This window comes from Rosa rugosa, chromosome 2, assembly GCF_958449725.1.
Source record: "Rosa rugosa chromosome 2, drRosRugo1.1, whole genome shotgun sequence".
Lineage (NCBI taxonomy): Eukaryota > Viridiplantae > Streptophyta > Magnoliopsida > Rosales > Rosaceae > Rosa > Rosa rugosa.
Window position 1 is genome coordinate 64397237 of NC_084821.1, and position 22260 is coordinate 64419496.

At 38.9% G+C, this 22260-nt stretch overlaps 3 protein-coding genes across 7 annotated transcripts; 1 reads left to right on the top strand and 2 right to left on the bottom strand.

Annotated features, from left to right (window-relative positions):
- Nucleotides 1–912: 912 nt before the first annotated feature.
- On the bottom strand, nt 913–6392 carry LOC133729307 (glucan endo-1,3-beta-glucosidase 1-like). 5 transcript variants are annotated; one of them, XM_062156806.1, is made up of 10 exons: nt 6051–6392; nt 5826–5967; nt 5077–5152; nt 3945–4040; nt 3582–3721; nt 2915–2952; nt 2592–2811; nt 2452–2510; nt 1825–2059; nt 913–1733 (listed from the first exon to the last, which is right to left on the bottom strand). In XM_062156806.1, the coding sequence occupies exons 5-10, from the start codon at nt 3634–3636 to the stop codon at nt 1318–1320; spliced, it is 1023 nt and encodes a 340-aa protein (XP_062012790.1). In that variant the 5' UTR covers nt 3637–3721; nt 3945–4040; nt 5077–5152; nt 5826–5967; nt 6051–6392; the 3' UTR covers nt 913–1317. The 5 variants fall into 5 exon arrangements, with proteins under 5 accessions (XP_062012790.1, XP_062012792.1, XP_062012789.1 ...); XM_062156808.1 differs by having other exon boundaries at nt 3582–4040; nt 5826–5933; XM_062156805.1 differs by having other exon boundaries at nt 3582–4040.
- Nucleotides 6393–15501: 9109 nt separating this feature from the next.
- LOC133729309 (LRR receptor-like serine/threonine-protein kinase FLS2) lies at nt 15502–19810 on the top strand. Its single transcript, XM_062156811.1, has 2 exons — nt 15502–18975; nt 19134–19810. Exons 1-2 carry the CDS (start codon nt 15840–15842, stop codon nt 19472–19474), a joined length of 3477 nt encoding a protein of 1158 aa, XP_062012795.1. The 5' UTR covers nt 15502–15839; the 3' UTR covers nt 19475–19810.
- On the bottom strand, nt 19318–21274 carry LOC133729311 (uncharacterized). Its single transcript, XM_062156812.1, has 3 exons — nt 20798–21274; nt 19951–20702; nt 19318–19456 (listed from the first exon to the last, which is right to left on the bottom strand). The coding sequence occupies exons 1-2, from the start codon at nt 20846–20848 to the stop codon at nt 20031–20033; spliced, it is 723 nt and encodes a 240-aa protein (XP_062012796.1). The 5' UTR covers nt 20849–21274; the 3' UTR covers nt 19318–19456; nt 19951–20030.
- Nucleotides 21275–22260: the final 986 nt, after the last annotated feature.

The following is a 22260-nucleotide window of genomic DNA, read 5'->3' on the forward strand; positions in this document are numbered from 1 at the left end:
ACTAATTTTCGAGACTTAAAAAAAATAATTAACAAGTAATATTTTTTTTTTTTTTTTTTTTCGGTCACAATATAAACAAAACATTTAACAATATAACAAATGATTTTTCAATCCCCGGCAACGGCGCCAAAAATTGATGCGCTCAAAGCAAGCGCATAATTTAACCCTGAAATGTCATTAGTAGTATAGAATAAATAGGGATCGTTCTATTCCGGGGATTGAGGGTACACCTGTCATTGTCAAACAATTAAACAATTAAAATTAAAACAAAGTATAATATTCACACACATATACACTATTTACGAAAAAGGGGGGTATTTTTGATTTTGGTTTTCTTCGAAAATTAAACTAAGTTAACAAAACAATTAAAATACTAAAACATAAAAATACAAATGGAATGCAAGAACAAAGATCAAAGTCGAAACTCATGATTAAAGTTGATTCAAGTTCATCATTGTTCATCATAGTCATGCAAGAGGAATTGATCATGTGAAACGTTCAAAGCAAACAATTTCCCATATTTTACTTTCAACGCTAATTAATCTAAGTGAAAGCACATAGACTAATCCTATCAAACATGCATTCAAGCCCTAGAAAGCTAGTCAATCATACATGTCTAACGCATTAAGCATCTAGAAAGGCTATCAATTCAAATGTGCAACTTAGTATGAAAAAGTCCACCTAATTGCAATCTTCTTTGATTAAATTCGGTTTTTGTACAAAACCTTTACTACTTATTGATTCAAGAACACAAAACCAAAAAGTTGATTCATGTTCTTAAATTCGTAGCACCAATTATATAAAAACCCTAGGTGTTTGCAACCACATAAGATTAACATACAAAAGATTTCTATCATGCAAATTTAATCAAACACTCACACATAAGCAACCATAAATCGCAAGACATGAATCTGAAAATTAGTAATTAACCATAAAATTTCAGAATTCGAAAATTGTTCAAACACATGTGTCAACTAGGGCATAACCAACGAAAATTACAAAGCAAAGGTTACAAGGAGAATCGGATTACACCGTGATGAAGATGGGATGAATGGTCTCTTGAATTTCGAAAGCAATCTTCAAGGATGGTGATGGATGATGTGCACGGCTTGTCCTCTTCTTTCTTGGCCTTGCTTGAACTTCGTGGTTGCCCTAGAGGATGGAGAAGAACACGGCTAAGCTAGAGAGAGTTTTCTGATTTTTTCTAAAGTTGTAAAACGCAAAAGTGGGAACTCCTTGACGTTGAGAGAAGAGAGGAATATATAGGGGACGGCCCCTAGGTCTCCATGCCGTCCAAAACCCTAGAAAAGCTCACGGCTATTGCTTGCTTCCTCCACATAATTTCCTCCAATGATTTCTTGCCACATAATTTCCTCCAATGTCAAGTTGGGCGTCGTCTTTCTTGGGCTGTGTTTGAGAAGGACCGGGAGGGGGACTGAGAGGAACTGATACCGCCTCACAGGGAACTGATACTGTCACTGAACATGATGGCTGTGGCTGGGACTGAGAGGGGGCTGGGGTTGGCATGTGTTGCATCTCACTTTTTATTGCCTGTGAGGGATTCCGAGAACGCCGGCACACGCACACAACAGTTACAGTCCCTACCAACCCAAAAGTAATTATCGACGCAACTATCAATTTTAAAATGACACTAGATTTCCCATGCTTTTTTACGAGACTCACACCAGCACCTCCTTCCTTCCCTTTTCTTTTGTACAAACAAGTTCCAAAACCTATAAACAAAATAACAATCAAACTATAAATTCAAATTGAAAGGTCTATGAAATTTCTACACTTTGACCACCAGATAACGATTATACTTACTTGGATCGTCAATCACAATCATGCCGGTCGACTTGAAATAACAGCTCAAATCTGTTCTGCCAAATGATTGGTAGTAAAGATTCATGGCAACAGACGCGTGGTTCATTATAGTGTCTGGTAATTGGCATTCACCACCGGTTTGAATTACGCTACAGTCGACTTGACTACAAGCGAAGTCAATGTTCATTTGCAGTAAACTGTAAGGGGCAGTTGGCTTTGCAATACACCATTTACTCTGTAATTTGTAATACCACAATAAGCATAGTTTATACGAAAAGAGTTAAGCGTATGAGCAGTGGGAAGCCTGAGAAGCTACATCTAAAGATTTCAGCAAAAACAGACGCAACAACAAACAAAACTACCCATTTTCAGTTCTAAAGAAATACAGCAAAGGAACTTTCACTGTGAAGAAAACACATGTCACAATGAAGTTAATAACTACTAAAAAATGATATGAAAAGGCACATGCTTAAAACCTTAAAGTCCAGTGCACAACAGGAGATAGTATAGTATCGTATAAAAGATATCATCTTCAGTATATAACTACACATTTTACAATAGCTCAAATGAAAACACCCTTCTGCAAAGAGTTACAATAGCGAATAATTTAAACTTTAAATCCATTACCAGAGCTGCTGGAGCAGAAATCATTTCTTCTGAACCTACAAATTTGCAGTTTCCGTAGCCTGCAAAATGATAAAACAATTACAAACAACACAGCTTGCAACTAATCAATTATCAGCCCTATGAGATAATGAAATACATACTTGGATCAGTAATAGATTTGAGTCCAGAGCCACCAAATGTGCAATCATGTCCCTGTTGGTAGTAAGCATCCATGGCAAAGGATGCACGACTAAACAAGTTCGAGGGGACAGAGCATGGATCTCCACTGTGAATTGAAGAGCAATCCACGTAATTGCATGCATAGCTTTCCACGTTTTCCGAAGTATCATAACCTAATGATGGATTGGCTACACACCAAGTCTACAAGAGGACATACGCACATATACACACAGGTCAGTAATGAGGATATTGGCACATATACTAGCATTTTACAAGTTCATATAGGCATGTACTAGGGCATTACCTGTGCAAATGCCTTCAAAGGTGAAATATGAATTTGTCCTGCAAAAAATTGGTCAAACTCATATGAGGAAACAAATTAAATGAAACCATCAGAACTTAAGATCCATTTACAAACAAACTAATATGGTAAAATTGATAAGCAGTCCATCAACGCAAAACGGACAGCAACAACACAATGACCATAGAACTGTCTGATCAGTAAGTCAAAAAAAAATTAAAAAATAAAATAAAATAAAATCCAGAATCTGAGAACATAAATCTGTAATTTCTTTCGATTTTGCTTCAAACCTGACCTATAGTAAAAGATCTAATCTTATTTCCAGTTGGTAAGCAAAATCTGAACCGAGAACTTAAAAGGGACTAATTAGAATGAATCAAATTTCATCTAGCTCAATCGACTTTACATATTTAGAATGAATCAAATTTCAGCTGGATCAGAACCATAGTCTTTTTCCTTTTTCTATTTTTTTTGGGCTAAATAGTTCATTCATTAACATAAACATACTACAAATGTAGATGTACATAAGGAAGCAAAGGTCCTAGGTCCAGAAGCTCCCAAAAATTTGATTAATGTACATCTATTTTCTGTAACCGAGGCCCAAAAGCCCAACAACAACCAAAACAACCCTAGATGTGACCATAGTCAGAAGCAAGAATTAAAATTTTACCCAGACAAATGATAACTCCAAGGAGGATGCGCATGTACAACCGGGAACTCGACATGGCAAGCACCTGAGCTGTGAATCTTGTGTATTCCCAGCAAGTCTTGGGGTTGAGGACTTTCGAACGGCGGCACTTGAGGCTTCATCTGCTAGGGTTTTATACGGAAACTGTCACGCCCCGAATTTTGAATAACACATTCAAAATCCGAAACATGAATTAAACAACTTAAACAAATAAACGTTCTGAATTCTTTTCTCAGAAACAACTCCACCACTTACACAAAATTTCCAAATCGGTAAACTTCGAGTTAATTATTACAATTCACTCTCACAAGAAATATTGTAAAGCTCTAAATGAGCATAACACACCTCACCGGCTCACAAAGCAATTCAGATTGACACAATTGCAGCTACTCTACGCAGCTCGATCTCCGTCCTGATTCTCTTGACCTGTAGGATTACCCGCTACACAATTTGAATAGTGTACCGGGATTGCAACAACACAAACCCGGTAAGCTTTTGACAGCCCGTATGAGTAAACAAGGAATTGCACGACTTTAAAGAACAAATCAATTTAAGTGATTCTTAGTATAAAAATTGAAGTGCACAACGTCACTTCAAACATCAATCAACTCACATCTCACCATGACCATCCAAACAACTAAACTTTCCCTTTCCAATATATACTCAAGGGTATATGATAGTTATAAAAACCCCTCCACGCAGCATGTCATACTCAAAGACACATAAAAACTTGAGGTTATCCCTCAAACAGTATGATGGCAGACAGACTAGAGCTCTAACTGAATCGTAACCTGTCACCTTGGCCAAGGTTCAATCTTACGATAATACGTGTCATAATCATCGACACACGATGAAGACACCTGCCACTATCATCGACGCACGATGAAAACACTTGCCACAATCATCGACACACGATGAAAATACTTGGCACTTTCATCGACACACGATGAGAACACTTGCCACAATCATCGACACACGATGAAAATACTGGGCACTTTCATCGACACACGATGAGAACACTTGCCACAATCATCGACACACGATGAGAATACTTGGCACCATCATCGACACACGATGAGAACACTTGACACTAACATATAATTTGTCTACACATTTCAACTATCGCACTTTACTCAACTACTCTTTATCACGAACAACTCAATACATCACACAATGTCATAACTTTCAATATATATTTCACGTAAATATATATATATATATATATACGTAATCACCTACACAAGAGTGACTACTAATACCATCTATAGTTCACATGCAATAAAAACAAGAAATTCATTTTTATACTTAAATTCATTTTCCTTACCTGTGAGTAGTAGCCCTATGAACCGTAGTCGATCAAGTTCATATTATTTCAAAACAAATCTTTATTTTCTTAAAACAATTTTCCACACCTTTATAATTCAATATAAATCACTAAATTTCGGTTCATGAAGGAACCATGTGCGATTTTACTCACCTCTAATCCAGCTGCATCTTCTTAACAGCTCAACAACAATTTCACAAATTGTCCGCCAAATCGATCCGTCAATCACCTAATCCAACACGATCTTAACTTAGCAATTTATTCAAAAACCATACAAATACAACAATCCAACGGTCGGATTCTAAATTAATGATGATCCAACGGTCGGATCCTCACGGATCGCCCTCAGGATCATCCTCCAAAATTATCACGAAGATCCAACGGTTGGATCTTCCTGAATCGTCCTTACAAACATCTCCACAAATTTATACGAAAATCCGACGGACGGATTCTCACGAATCGCCTCGCTAATCACTGTTTTGCATTTATACGAATATCCAACGGTCGGATCTTCGCCCATGACCACACAAAGTCACTGGGACAGTCATAAGATCATCATATCAAAACTACAAGTCCATCTGACGGTCCTAACTTCACAGATCACAAATCTAACGATCGAAATCGATCGAAACTTAAAAATTCATAACTTAATCATACGATATCCAAAAATTGCGTATAATATATCGAAATGATCGTATTGAAATATAGAATCTAAAAATGCACAGAAACTATATTTTTGACCCCCGGAGGTGGCCGGAAAAGGGACGCCGGAGTTAGGGCAGAGCCGCCGCCGACCACCGCCAATGGTGTCGGGGCCGGGCTGCTCCTCTTCCTCTCATCATGCTTAACAACTTTCATAACTATCATGTAAGCTGAAAATGACCGGAAGTGGTTGAAATTACCTAAAACAGTCGAGGTGGCCGGAAAATTTCCAGAATCCGGCGAAATTTGCAGAATCCGGCAAGGCTTGATTTCGACGTCAAAACTTCAATTTCAGGCTTCGATCCCTTCTAGAGAGTTGTTAAGAACATCAAGGAGAACTCACTGGTTCAAGAATCAATCAAAACGATGCACTACAGCTCGAGATATACCGATCGAAAGATTTTCGTTTCGGATTGAAAACTTACCGAGCTCCGACGAACGTGAAACCGGTCACTCTAGGTGCAATCCTCCTAGTATGATGATCAGCAGGTTGAGGGGAGTTCATGGAGCCAAGGATCGGAAGTTTTGGTGGCCGGAGCTAGGAGAAAACAGGCGTTGACCAAAATCGAGCTTAAATCAAAACCGGGCCGCCGCCGCCGCTAGGGGCCGTGCCGCCGTGCAAGGCTGCCACAGACAGGTGCGCAAGGACCATACGAAGCCAATGGAAGAAGTTTGGTGAGGATCGGTGGCCGGAGGAGGAAGATATGGCCAAACGAAAATCGGAGGCGATTTCCGGCGGGGACGAGGGCTGCAGCAGCTTTTTTCTATTTTTGTAAATTCTGAAACTATTTTTGGAAATTTCTGAAAATGGAAGCTTTATACTAAATTGAAAACTTTTTCAAAAAATCATAACTAATTCATACGAACTCCGATTTTTGCGTTCCGCATATGCCCGCGATCATATCGACGAGCTCTACAACTTTCATGAAGGAAGTTTTCCCAAATTTTGAACGTATAAAAAGTCAACTTTCGCGAGCCCCTAAATAACGTTCGTTTTCGAAAATTAATCGTTCGAACTAATTCCACAACTTCTCCAAGCCTCGTACTCGCTCCCACTATCGTGAAATCAATTCTAAAAATCCACGGAATTTAATTTAGATTTTTCGGGGTATTACAGAAACCTTTCTCGACTCTCGACTAATTTCTACACAAGACTTCTCTTATTTTCTGGGGATGGCCAAATTTTATTAGAACGATTAAATGCTACACACGGAGGAACTAACGTCCCCAGCTCTTAATTATGTCGACTCGTACCAGTCTACACAAGACTTTCTTATTTTCTGGGGAGGTTCTGGGGATGTGGCCAAATGTTATTAGAACGATTACATGCTACACATGGAGGATCTAACGTCCCCAGCTCTTAACTATTTCGATTCGTACCAGCCGACACAAGACTTTCTTATTTTCTGGGGAGGTTTTGGCCATCGCCAGATGTTATTAGAACGATTACATGCTACACATGGAGGGACTAACGTCCCCAGCTCTTAATTATTTCGATTCGTGCCAGTCACTTTCTAATCATTTAAGAGGGAACAGATTGACATAACAGTTTTTGACCTTTTAAGGGCTGAACTAATGACAATAGGTTAATTGTGGTGAGAGGGACCCACTGTAAAACATGAAACTACGCCGAACATGCATCCGGCTTTCCCAGAAGATAGTCAAGAATATGGTACTTCATAAGATTCTAACTTGTTGATGAAGTAGTGTTTCCATACAAGACATTATAGAAGAGATCGAACTTCATGGCTAGGTATGGATTATGGAATCACTTTGCTGAAAAATACCAACCTCAGTACACCCAAATGAAAACTTCTCACTACTACAATATTAACGACTAAAAGTAATAATCCTAGAAAAATACCAAATCAAGAGAACAATGGAGATTTCTTCTCATATTATTCTAGCTAGGCAATTAAAATCGAGAAACCTTGTACACGTATATTTTCTGCTCAAAAGTAAATTTCAAATATGTAAATGAATAAAGGCTAATTTTTTCTAATCCAATTAAACTATTAAACCACACAACAATAATCAAATATTGCACTTTACAACTTTAAATTCAAAAGATTAAGAAAGAAAATTTTTGTGAAAATATAGAGAACAAGAAAAACTAACCTGTGTTGTACTTGTTGCCTTGTTGGTTAGAATCAACAGAAGTAGAAGTATAGAGAAAATGATTTGTTTGCTGTGAAAAAATATTTTGTCTTATGATGCTTCATCAGTTCATTCATGATTCATCTCCTGGCCTCCTGGGTTAATCACAGATTCAGAGTTGCCCTCATCAGTTTAGAGCTACTTTAGGCTGTATCTCTTCACGGTCTGAACTCTTGAGACATTTGGTGGCTGCTTTCCTTGTTTTGGGGGCGTAGTGGAACGTGGGATCTTGGTGATGTGGGGAATATTATGCTTTTATGTCTATTTAGCATTAAATATTTCTGTTTTTTATGGCTCACGTTTCACTTCATCATCACCACTTATAGATATATTATATATATACTTGTTAAAGTAATTAAGTGGGGGCATTCTCACACTTCTACCTTCTGTTGATTCTGACCAACAAGCATTCTCTACAAAATTTGAGTGGGCGCGTCAGCCCCCCCTTGTCCCTAGCTGGGTCCGCCAGTGCACGTATGCATTGCAGCTGCCGTAACCTGCAAGACCGAACAGTAAATTCATCATCGTAAGAGCAAAGTTCATATAATGTAAATCAAAGTTAACACTGATATAGTCTATTCATTACTTGGATCAGCCTGAGTGATGAGAGCAGATCCTCTGAAGTCACAATTCCAGCTGTTTTGGCCTACCGCCTTATAGTAAAGATTCATCACCACCGAGGCATGGTTAATGAGAGAGTTGGGGTTTTAGCATGAGCCTCCTTCTTGTATCGATCACCTTGCAATCCTTCAATTGGTTGCAGACAAACTGGATGTTTGCAGAAGCTCTGAATCAGTTGCTGAAAGGTCTTATTCTCATCCCAACTAACAAGCTTTATAGACCCTCCTACACAATTTAAAAGGTAAAAAAAAAAAAAAAAAAAACTGCAAATTACAGGTACAACTTTAATTTGCACAGTATTCAAATCTATTTAATAAATTATTTCACACCAACAAAAAAAAAGTTCCAGTAGAATGCAAAACCTGTAGAATATTCTGTAAATATTTACTTTCCTTGTACATATATGTTTTGTCTCTCTGTATAATTGTAGGAGATCGTTTCCTATTAGGATTACTCTTGTATCACTTTATAAACCTTTTCTTGGGGGTGAATATTATTGAAGCATTCCAAAACACATTGAATTCTTATTTTCTACTTGGTATCAGAGCAGGCTTTCCTGCAGTGTATTCTTCTGAAACCCAAAACCCGAATTCCGAAGAACATACCTGAATTTTGAAATTCTGAACAATTCTTGAATCATCATTAATCTGACCATCATCACATCAATATTACCCCACAGTGACATCACCGCATCAAAAGTAGCCCACATCATCACCATATCAAAACTGCCATTATATTTGTCAAAACTGCCATACCTCGTGTGTCGTACCTTTTTTGGTTGAATTAGTCAAGCCTTGAATTATCATCAATCAAACCTGTCCATCAGCCACATCAAAATTACCATACCCTTTGATTATTTTAGTATAGCCAACAAACCTTGCAAACTAGCCGATGAAGCTTTGTTGCTTTACTGCACACTTCTTTATGATCACGTACCCGTTTTTATTTTTTATTTTTTGGTCAATGGAAGACGACGCTGTCACCTTTGCACTCCACAACATGTCTCCACCACGCCACCTTTCGGGTAAAACAAATCCATATGCAAATACAAAGTGTCCAGTCTGTGGAAATTTGGGTCATAGCAAGCAACGGTGCTATGAAGTAATTGGCTACCCTGATTGGTGGGATTTCACCAAGAAATCGCGAAAAAACCTTGAAAAAGCTGTCGTGGCTACTACAGAGGAAGAGCAATCATCTAATGCCTCCGCTAACGTAGCACAATCAGGTATGAAGGGTAAGGTCTCTATGAATAGTTCTTGGATAATTGATATAGGTGCATCTGACCATATGACTAATGATCCTAGTCTCTTAGAAAAGCTGAAACCCTCCTCTCAAGACATTGTCTCTACGGCTGACGGTACTCCAACTCCGGTTACCGGAGAAGGTTCTATTGTTCTGTTGTTTTGTCTAATACATTAACCCTTGAGTCTGTGTTAGTTGTTCCTTCATTGGCATATAATCTCTTATCTGTTAGCCAAATTATTTTAGCACTAGCATGTATTGTGACCTTTTATCCCTCGTTCTGTGTATTTCAGGACATTCTAACTCGGCGGATTCTTGGTTATGGTGTTAGAAGGGGGAAACTCTATTACTTGGACCTGACAAAGAGTGGAGAGCAACAGTTGTTAGGACAAGTGAATCAGGTCAATGGAGTAGAGAATGCTAAGGAAACAGTGTGGCTGTGGCATCGTCGTTTGGGTCATCTATCTTTTGGTTATCTTAAGAAACTACAACCTCAGTTGTTTTTGGGTGTCAGTGATTCAGATTTCCGTTGTGATGTATGTGAATTGGCTAAGAGTCATCGAATTTCGTATTCACCTAGCCTTAATAAAAGTCCCATTCCATTTATGAAGATTCATTCTGATGTTTGGGGTCCTGCCAAGATCCCGTCTTTCTCTGGAGCTCGATATTATGTGACTTTTATTGATGATTGTACTCGTATGACTTGGGTGTCTTTATTGAAGAACAAGAGTGATGTGTGTTCCATGTTCAAAGAGTTTCACAAGAAGGTGTCTACACAGTACCAACAGCATATTCGAGTTTTCCAATCTGACAATGGCGGAGAATATATTAATGGTCCTATGCAGGAGTTTATGCAATCTCATGGAATTCGACATCAGACTTCTAACTCATATACTCCTCAACAGAATGGATTGGCCGAAAGGAAGAATCGACAGTTACTTGAAGTTGTCCGTGCCTCTTTATTTGGCATGCATGTACCTCGTGAATATTAGGGAGAAGCTGTGAAGTCCGCCGCTTACCTCATTAATCGTACTCCTTCTCGGGTAATTGAATTTCAAAATCCTCAGCAGAAACTTCATAAACTTCTGTCATTTCCTTCGCTACCAAATCTTGAACCTCGCGTGTTTGGATGCGTAGCCTATGTTCATATTCCCAAGCCTCAACGCAGCAAGCTTGATCCCCGTGCCCGTAAGTGTATATTTGTTGGTTATGCGGAATTCAAAAAGGGTTATCAATGTTATGATCCTCTTACTGGTACTGTGTATGTTTCTCTTGATGTTGCGTTTCGCGAATCTGAGCCTTATTATTCAGAGGGAGTTTCAGAGTCTTCCCTTCAGGGGGAGAGAGGTTGTGAAGGAAATCCTCAAGATTTATTTGCATTTGAAGAATTTGAAGAATTAGAAGCTTTAGAATCAAGATTTGGAGTTAGGAATTCTTCTCCAACTGAAATTCCAACTGAAAGCGAAACAGGAAACAAAAGTGAACAAAATTCTGCAGCCGTGGGGCCTTCCATCTGCCAAGGAGACAGTTCTTCAGCCGTGGGGCCCTCCACCTGCGGAAAACAAAGTGAAGAAGAGCAAGAAAGGGCTACCGTGAGAAAAGAAAGTGGAAAGGAAAAAGGTAATGCTACTGTGGGGTCCGCAGGAGAAGATGGTGGTTTGATGGGAGGTAGACAAACTTATGGACCGGATGGGCTTGATGACTTGAACTCGGATGGGCATGAAGTCTTGAACTCGGATTGGCATGAAAACTTGAGAGTGGGGCCCTCGGATGGGCATGGTGACTTGAACGTGGAAGGGAGATAAGGTGGTAGAACTGTGGGGTCCACGGGTGAGCAGTTTTTTGACTCCACAAGCACAAGCCGACGACTTGATTCCAACCGTTCCTTTAGCTCCAACCGACCACTTGACAAGCTACACAAGACTGACACGCAACTTGAGAGTGACAACAATGCACTAATGCATCCGGGAACATCACAAGCTAACAGTGAACAGAATATTCAGGGCTCTCATCTATTAGAGTCCTCTCCCTTCTCTACATCACCAACTGAAGAATCCGCTGCTAGTTTCCTCCTCAGGTACCTTTAATTTCGAATAAATCATCTGGGGTAGGTAAGATTGAGTCTAGGAAATCACAGAGGGCTACCAAGGATATTCCTAAGAAACAATATGAACCAGACATCAAAACCAAAGCTAAGTATCCTATAGCTAATTACATGTCTAACCATAGGTTGTCTGGGTCACATGCACTTGTTGTTGATCAATTATCCACTGTATCTGTTCCTAGTAGTGTACAGGATGCTTTGGCAGATCCTAAGTGGACTCAAGCGATGAATGAAGAACTAGAGGCTTTGCAGAAAAATTTGACTTGGGATATTGTGACTATGCCTGCTGGAAAGAAGACTGTTGGATGCCGATGGGTGTTTACAGTAAAACTTAAAGCTGATGGGAGCATTGACAGGTACAAAGCCAGATTAGTTGCCAAAGGTTACACTCAGCGCTATGGGATTGATTATGAAGAGACGTTTGCCCCTGTAGCAAAGATCAATACTGTTCGAATCTTGATTTCACTTGCAGCAAATAAAGATTGGCCTCTGTATCAGTTTGATGTGAAGAATGCGTTCCTCAATGGTAACTTGGAGGAAGAAGTGTATATGGACATGCCACCAGGAGTGAAAAATTTGCCTTATGATACTGGCAAGGTTTGTAAGTTGAAGAAGTCTCTTTACGGTTTGAAGCAGTCTCCGAGAGCTTGGTTTGGAAGATTCTCTAAGTCCATGAGGGCGTTTGGATATAAACAAAGCAACTCAGATCACACTTTGTTCATCAAACGTCGTCAGGGGAAGATTACCGCTCTGATTGTATATGTTGATGATATGGTTGTCACAGGGGATGACTTAAAAGAGATGGAGCCTCTACAAAAGTATCTTTCTAAGGAATTTGAGATGAAGAACCTTGGGCAATTGAAGTACTTCCTTGGAATTGAAGTTGCAAGGTCTAAGAAGGGGATTTCTTTGTCCCAACGTAAGTATGTACTTGACTTGTTAACTGAGACCGGAATGCTTGACTGCAACCCTATTGAGACACTGATCGAGATGAATCATAACCTCGCCATCTATCCGGATCAGGTTCCAACAGATAAAGGAAGGTACCAACGTCTAGTAGGGAGACTTATTTACCTTTCTCATACTAGGCCTGATATTGCTTATGCTGTGAGTGTGGTCAGTCAATTTATGCATTGTCCCAGTGAAGAGCATATGGATGCAGTGTATCGTATTTTGAGATATCTTAAAATGGCACCTGGAAGAGGTTTGTTGTTTGGAAAAAAGGATGAGTTGGAGGTTGTGGGGTATACAGATGCAGACTGGGCTGGTGATAAGACAGACAGGCGGTCCACATCTGGGTATTTTACATTTGTTGGAGGCAACCTTGTGACTTGGCGCAGCAAGAAACAGAAGGTTGTTGCTAGGTTAAGTGCTGAAGCTGAGTTTCGAGGTATGGCGTATGGAGTTTGTGAGATGTTGTGGATTCGTAATGTGCTGAAAGATTTGGGCTTTAAGCTCAAGAAGCCTATGGATTTTCATTGTGATAGCAAGTCTGCTATTGAAATTGCTCATAATCCTGTTCAGCATGACCGGACTAAGCATGTGGAAGTAGATCGACATTTCATTAAGGAAAACCTGGACAGGAAGATCATCCGTTTCCCTTTTGTGTATACAGAAGATCAATTAGCAGATGTTCTTACGAAAGGAGTGTCAAGGAAAGTGTTTGACAACTCAATTGACAAGTTGGGCATGATTGACATCTATGCACCAACTTGAGGGGGAGTGTAGAATATTCTGTAAATATTTACTTTCCTTGTACATATAGGTTTTGTCTCTCTGTATAATTGTAGGAGATCGTTTCCTATTAGGATTACTCTTGTATCACTTTATAAACCCTTTTCTTGGGGGTGAATATTATTGAAGCATTCCAAAGCACATTGAATTCTTATTTTCTACTAAACCCAATCTAGGTACTTAAGAATGTGCAACATAAAATTGCTAGTGAAAGATTGGGCAATTATACCAGGAAAGTGGATGAACAAGAGCAGAAGGAACAGAATGGAAAGAGATGAAGCACTACTTGATTGAGCCATGGCTTTGTTTTAGGGTTTAGGGGTTGAGAGATAACAAAACTGGGTAGTGTGACATTGAAAAGTTGGAAGGGGTCCAAATATATAGTCCATATATGCTCATTGATAGTGATTAATTGTCAAATTGAGGTGGATTAATAGGTTGTAACTTGGGTTGTGTTATGGTAATAACTTGTTAACGATGAGGAGGTGGCTAGTCACATTGAACCGATTATATTGTGGGAGTTGGATCATGCTTAACGCATAGCATTGAACTTTGAATAAGAACACGAAACGAACAGTTCAATTCAAAGGGGAATCTATATATAGGCATAGTGCTGCCATTAACGAGTTAATTAGCATCCTTATCTTGCTAATTCTGATGATTAATATGCAATTACATCTTACCAATATCAGTTATATGTGAAAATCCTCACACTGTGACTTTAAATGACATGTTATAACCTGTATGTAATTTAGTGGTATTTCTCTTCACAATGTTAGATAAGGTTTAAAGTTATATCTTATAGTATTTTTTGTTTTCACATTAATTACAACATCAGACATAACACATTCTGTTATCACATTCGAAATATTTATTTTTATCTCAAATTACATTGCATTACTTACAGCATAGTCAATTGTAGGGTTGTGGGTTTTGAATGAAAAAACTGTCATCTACTTCAAACAATGGCAATGCAGTTCTAAGTTGTAACGCATGTGCACCATGTCGTTTCGGGGGAGTGTGTATGTGGGAAAGTCCACATAAGTGGCTATTAGTATTCTTCTGGAATTGGTATAGGAATAGTCACGGTAACCTGTTCTCAGCCGTATGTCCTTTACAGGTTGTATAGTTCCCATACTACTATCAGATTATCAATTGCCAGAGTAGTTACCATTTTCATTGCAATATAGCAGTACAAATATTTCTACATCGACTTAGATACTCTATCTCCTTTTTCTTATTCTTATATTATATGGGCAGTAAAACCACAAACATCGTCTGGTCCGCTTGGAATTTTTTTTACATGATTTATATGAAAAACCGTAAATATATAGCTTTTAATCTACGAACCAAATGATGTTTTAAAGTTTCTCTTAAGACCTAACAATTCGATAAGAGAATTGAAGTGTAGTAAAAAACTGAGTCATGACTCATCCCAAAGTTACTGAATTGAAGTGTAGTAAAAAAATGAGTCATGACTCATCACAAAGTAATCATCAACAAAGCATAGTCAAGTGGGCTGTTAGTAGGTAGCTAGAAGTTCTAGAATCATATATAGCTGATTCCCTAGAATAGGTTTGGAATCAATTAGTACAACCCTCTGGTCTCTAATCTCTTCATTTGTTTCTGAAGTCTCACATGAAAGTGAAGAGATTGATATCGATCGAAGTACATTTACCAGTAAAAGACAGTACATGTCTCAACTCGTTTGCCCTTTCATCACCAATCCTTAACGACAATGAAGGCCATGCCTTGACCAATCTTTTAAACGAATCTAAATCTTCAACCCTGTCATTTTCTGCTAAGCTCAATCCAAACAGTCTGTACTAGTTCTAGTATTTTCATCCCCCAAAAACAAAACTGAGAGTTGAGCCTACTCATCACTTTGGCCTCTATATGCAACTTGTGCTTTATGCGCACACTGTATGCGGTCTAAACCGCGTTATAGGCACACAAAGTAGCTCAGACTCCATTAAGTCCCGAATGACAAGCTTCCCATATATATTGTATTTATAAGTTTCATGTCCTCGAGTGCAAGAATGAAAAGGGAATATAATCAGTCACATTATGCTCAAACTTGATTGACCAAGGGATACATGCTTATCTCTAAAGGGATACATGCTTATCTCTAAAGGCTACTGATAGGTTTTGTCATTTTGGGCGGAGTTCAGAGTCAAATTATAAACTCAATATGGTTCAAAGAATCATATTTTCTTCCTCCTTTTGATCACTCTTCGACGATTTGACATGTGATGAGTCCACACCAGTTTTCTTTGGGGGACCATGGATTAGATAGTGTATCTATATAAAAAGCTTCATCATCATTCATTGCTCATCAGCTGGTTTGTGCATTACAATGGAGTCTCATAGAGTCAGTTTGGTCATAGTCATAGTCTGTTCTGTTCTACTTGCTGGTCTGTCTGCTCAGCCAAGCTTGGAGGTTGAAGTCGAGGCCTTGAAGGCGTTCAAGAAATCCATCACCAGCGACCCGAATGGAACACTTGCAGATTGGACGTCAGACGCAAGCCATCACTGCAATTGGTCTGGCATTGCCTGTGACCCCTCGACAAATCAAGTCATTTCAATTTCTCTGGCAGAAAAGCAGCTCACAGGCGTGATCTCACCCTTCCTCGGAAACATTTCAGGCCTCCAGGTTCTTGATCTAACTTCAAACTCATTCACTGGACATATTCCAGCTGAGCTGGGACTTTGCTCCCAACTTTCTCTACTTGCTCTGTATCAAAATTCTCTTTCGGGTTCAATTCCACCAGAACTAGGAAACCTTAGTAATCTGCAGTTATTAGATTTGGGTGATAACCTTTTGAGTGGAAGCATGCCGGAGAGCATTTGCAACTGCAGAAACTTGTCTTTGTTTGGTGCAGAATTTAATAACCTCACTGGCAAACTCCCATCAAACATAGGAAATCTTGTTAATCTTAAGCTTCTTATAGCAAGTGGCAACAACTTTGTAGGCTCATTACCTGCTTCCATGGGTAAGTTGGCAGCTTTCAAAGAGGTTGATTTAAGTAAAAACCAGTTGTCCGGTGCAATACCTAGGGAGCTAGGGAATCTGTCAAATTTAGAACAACTGGTAGTGTTTGATAATTCCTTTGTTGGGGAAATCCCTTCTGAACTAAGTCGGTGTAAGAAGCTTGTTAACCTTGAACTTTACAAGAATCATTTCACCGGAAGCATTCCCTCTGAGCTTGGAAGTTTGGTTCACTTAGAAACATTGAGATTGTACCAGAATAGGCTAAATTCTACAATTCCACTCTCCATTTTTCAGCTGAAATCATTAACCCATTTAGGACTTTCAGAAAATGAGTTAACCGGGACAATACCATCCGAGCTTGGATCTTTAAGATCATTGCAAGTATTGACCCTGCACTCCAATAAGTTTACTGGAGAGATCCCCTCATCCTTGACAAGCTTGACAAATCTAACATATCTGTCAATGAGCTTAAATTATCTAACAGGGGAACTTCCATCAAACATAGGGTTGCTTTATAATCTTAAAAACCTCTCCATGAATGGCAACCTTCTTGAGGGATCCATACCATCTAGTATCGCCAACTGTACCAATCTTCAAGTTATAAGCTTGGCTTATAATAGAATAACTGGAAAAATACCTCAGGGTCTGGGGCAGTTGCCGAATCTTAATTTCCTTTCTGTTGGATCAAATAAATTGTTTGGAGAAATCCCAGATGAACTCTTCAATTGCACTAGTCTTCTCACTCTAGATTTGGGCCTGAACAACTTTAGTGGTTATCTGAAACCCGGATTTGGAAAACTTTCCAATCTCAGGGTTTTGAGAGCCACCTCCAATTCATTTATCGGACAGATTCCACCAGAGATTGGCCAACTAAACCAACTTATCATCCTCACACTTGCTGAGAATAGATTCTCAGGTCCAGTTCCACCACAGCTGTCTAATCTCTCTCACCTACAAGGGCTATCCCTGCACGACAATGCTTTAGAAGGAGCCATCCCTGAGAAACTTTTTGAGCTAAAAGAGCTAACTGTTCTAGAGTTGCAGCAAAACAAACTGACCGGTCCAATTCCAGATTCTGTCTCAAAACTTGAGTTGCTTTCATACTTAAACCTCCAAGGTAATATGCTCAATGGTTCCATTCCGAAAAGCATGGCTCACCTTAGTCGGCTAACGACTCTGGATCTCTCTCACAATCATCTCTCAGGACCCATTCCAGGGTCTGTGATCTCAGGGATGAAAAGCATGCAGATATATTTGAATTTCTCATACAATTTCTTGGATGGCAGCATTCCAGACGAGCTTGGCATGTTGGAAATGGTGCAGGCCATTGACATTTCCAACAATAATCTTTCAGGGATGATTCCTGTAGCACTAGAAGGCTGCAGGAATTTGTACTCTCTTGATCTGTCAGGTAACAAACTTTCTGGGCCAATTCAAGCTGAAGTTTTTGCTAAGATGGACACCTTCACAAGCTTGAACCTTTCAAGGAATCACTTAGATGGTGAACTCCCAGAAAAGTTGACAAATCTGAAGCATCTTAGCTCCCTTGATCTTTCCCAGAATTTTCTGAGGGGAGTTATCCGTGAGAGCTTTACCAATTTTACCAGCTTGAAACACTTGAACCTCTCTTTCAATCAACTTGAAGGCCCTGTTCCAGACACCGGACTATTCAGAAGTATAAATGCATCCAGCTTGGTAGGAAACCCGGATCTCTGTGGAAACAAACTGCTCAAGACATGCAAGAAAAGTTCACACCGGATATCCAAGACAACCATGTATGCTCTCGTGGCGCTTGGAATAATTTCTGTACTGCTTATTCTAGTGATCATTTTCCTAATCCTCAGCCGGTTCACCAAAATGTGTAAGCCAGAAAAGATTGAAAATCCAGAACCAGAGTGTGCTGCAGCTTTGACACTCAAGAGGTTTGATCAAAAGGATTTAGAAAATGCCACTAGTTTCTTTAGCCAAGAGAACATTTTAGGCGCAAGCAGTTTGAGTACTGTGTACAAGGGTCAACTGGAAGATGAGCAGATAGTAGCCATAAAGAGATTGAATCTCCAGGAATTCTCAGTTGAGTCAGATAAATGCTTCAATAGAGAAATCAAGACACTGAGTCAACTAAGGCACAGGAATTTGGTGAAGGTACTTGGCTATGCATGGGAGAGCGGGAAATTAAAGGCCTTGGTTCTGGAATACATGGAGAATGGAAACCTGGAGAACATTATACATGAAGATGGGATGAATCAGTGGAGATTGACATTCTCTCAGAGAATCAATATTTTAATCTCTATAGCAAGTGGACTGGATTACCTGCATTCAGGCTATGATTTTCCCATTGTTCATTGCGACTTGAAGCCTTCTAACATCTTGTTGGATGAGGATTGGGAGGCCCATGTGAGTGATTTTGGAACAGCTAGAATGTTGGGTGTTCATCTCCAGGATGGGAGTAGCCTTTCCACGGCATCAGCTTTCCAAGGCACAATTGGCTACTTAGCACCAGGTGACATTTTGCTGGCTGTTCTCAATTATAAACTAATCTCCATTTAGTTTTTCTCTTCTTTTTTTTTCTTCTTTTTTTCCTTTTTCATTTTCACCCTTCTTCTGAAAATTACACTGCCATTGCTTCCCCTCTTATATGCTTAAAACGTATGTCTGCAGAGTTTGCATACATGAGGAAAATCACAACCAAGGTAGACGTCTTCAGCTTTGGTGTAATAGTGATGGAGTTACTAACAAGACAAAGGCCAACAGGACTCATGGACGAGAATGGGCTGCCAATGAGCTTGCACCAAGTAGTGGAGAAAGCCCTTGCAAATGGATCAGATTCACTTCTTGAAGTTCTGGACCCGATGCTAACTTCAAATATCTCCGAGGAACAGGTGGCAAGTGCAGAAGAGCTGCTCAAGCTAGCCTTGTTTTGCACCAACCAAAATCCCGAGCAGCGACCTATCATGAATGAGGTGTTGTCTGCTCTTTTGAAGCTGAAAAAGGCAATATAGTTCAAGAACCATGGTGTATTTCTCAGAACTATGAATATTTAACAGGTTAGATTGAAGTTGCAAAGTTGTATCAGAGATGGAACAATGCTCATCATGTAATAATTGTTTATTGTTGTGAAATAAAATTCCTTTACAAGCAAATTCATTCATGATTTTGTAAAATCATATCCTGATCTTTAATTTCATAAGTCCAACTGTTACTTGGCTACCAAAGAAACTTTTCAAATGAAAATTGAGTTCCAAGCATCAAATAAGATAAAAGATAAAAAAGAATCTGAATTTGCTCATCATCTTACTGTTTTCCTCCTGCAGTTATTAGCTAATGATGCATGTTTCTGTACCATGTTAAAATGCAAGAACATCAAATATATGATGAATACAATCATATTACTGTTGGAGAAAGGATAACCAAATCATATTCATTAAGAACTTTTTGCAAAGAAAGTCTGCAAATGTAATATTCTCAACATCCTTACCTTACATCAAGCTGATATATGAAATTATGAAACACCATCTTTTAAGAGAGACAATAACAATGAATAGATCTTGTGACATATTAATCTGTTGGAGGATCGTTGCGCAGAAAATCCCCAATTGTTGAAGGGAAGTCCAAGTCTCCAAAACCATGATCAGCACCCTCAGAAACAAAAGCAGCTTTACTCAAAAGCAAATGTGCCAGCCTGAAAGGCTCAATCTTTCCCTTCCCATCACCATTCAAAAAGTACTTAATCCAACCCTCCAACCTCTCCACTTCTCTCCCACACTTTGGCCCCTTCACCTCAACAATCTTCTCATAAAACCCGCCTTCACAATGACAAGAATTACCCCCATTTTCACTACCTCCACACTTCAACTCCAAACCAGCCTTTTCTTCATCTCCTTCCTGGCAACTTGACAAACCCAAGAGTTGAATCAACTGTTCAATATCATCGACGATGGCTTCACCTTCAGTGTCATTGATAGTTTTGGGGTCATGCAGGGCATTTGGCTGAGTTGGGTTCTCTTGGGTTGGTATAAACTGTGGAGAGCATGAGAGGAATGCTTCAGGGGCTTCACTACTGTCTTGGAGCGTACTAGAACTGTAATGGTTGTTGTTGTTGGAGGGATCCAAATCAAGGTATACGGGTGAGCTTAGTGATTCTGTTAATATCTTGTTGCTTTCCAACAATGGAGATGGTAATACAGTAGATTGTTCAGATGGGTGTTCTAGTTTCAATCTCTTCTCAACCTATCCAATTAAAACCAACAAAATAAAAGCAAATTCAACACCAAAAATACAAAAAGACTAAAACTTTAATCTGGGTAACAAAGAAATTGCTGAACCTGCTTGAGGGAAGAGAAGAAATTGAAGTGCAGGGGTCGCCTATCTCCCATGTTCGATTATATTTCAATACAATCCATGTGCAAAATGTAAGGCAAGAATTGAAATAACACAAAAAGATAAGAAATTTACTCCATTCAGATTTCCATATATAATGATTCACATGGTGGTTCACACTTCACACCAATCTACAACATGAACAAATCCCACACTCAAATTTCATTTAAAAATATTATTTATAAATGCAATTAATATGATTTCTTTATTTTTAATCGAAATTTCCACCGAAATCGAAACTTTCTCCGAAATTTCCTTAAATTTGAAGTACCGAAATCGAAATTTGAAACCTTGCCTATAACCAATGGAATTAAACTCTTATCCAGTGGTGAATCTGGTTAAAGAACAATTGGATGATACTCATCCATTCCATGACTAAATCTCTAAAGGCAAAGCTATCTAGCCGGAAATTTGGACTTGCGCAGGGAAGCGGCCGGAATGCTGAAGAACAACGGTTGTGTTATTTTTAGTTTTTTCAAAAGAAAAAAGAAAATGATTAGTAGTAACAGGCCCATCAACAAGGTCCAGTACTAAGAATCCAACGGAGAAACTGGTCTCTCTTTTCTGTAGCCGATCCACAGAGACAATGGGCCGGATGATGTTTTGCATTGCAAACTAGAAGACCAAAATCAAATTGGAAATCAAAAACAATTTCTAACGGGTGCGCCTGATGTTTGTATTATATTATGGGACGAATTCAAGTAGGCTTGTATTTAATTAGTTTTCCCTCCCAATTTCAACACGACAATTTCCATAACATAAACCGCATGCAATGCCATCATCACGAAGATTACAACAACTCAATATAGACCCTTTTTGGCCTGTTGAAGATTTCAGAGAGAGAACTTACTGGAAAGGAAAGAAACAAGAGTACTAAAGTCTAAACCATCTGTAGACACCAAAAATTTAATGAAAATAAATTCATTAAACAATTCGGTCAACACTCAAAATTATGACTGAACAAATTTAGTCGGCATGTGGGTCCCATGAAATGTCCACGTGGCTTGTGAGTCAGCAAAATCACACAGACTCAGAGAATGACACTTGGCGACACATGAAAGGCCTGACGGCAATAAATGAATTTGCTCCGGCTAAATCAATTGATATTAAAGCGGATCAATCAAATCAATTGATTCCGAATAAAATCAAGTATTAAATCTCGTCTGCTGATTAGATATTAATTTATTTAAATTGATAATCAAGACGAAAATCAGCCATCAAATTAATTAGCTAATTCCTTAATAGTCGTGATTAAATCAGTTAATTAAACCTAATTGATTTGATTATGCTATTAATGAAATACAATTAAAATCAGCCATCAAATTGATTGGCTCAATTCCTTAATAGTCGTGATTAAATCGATCAATTAAAGCTGATTGATTTGATTATGCTATTAATAAAAATGCAA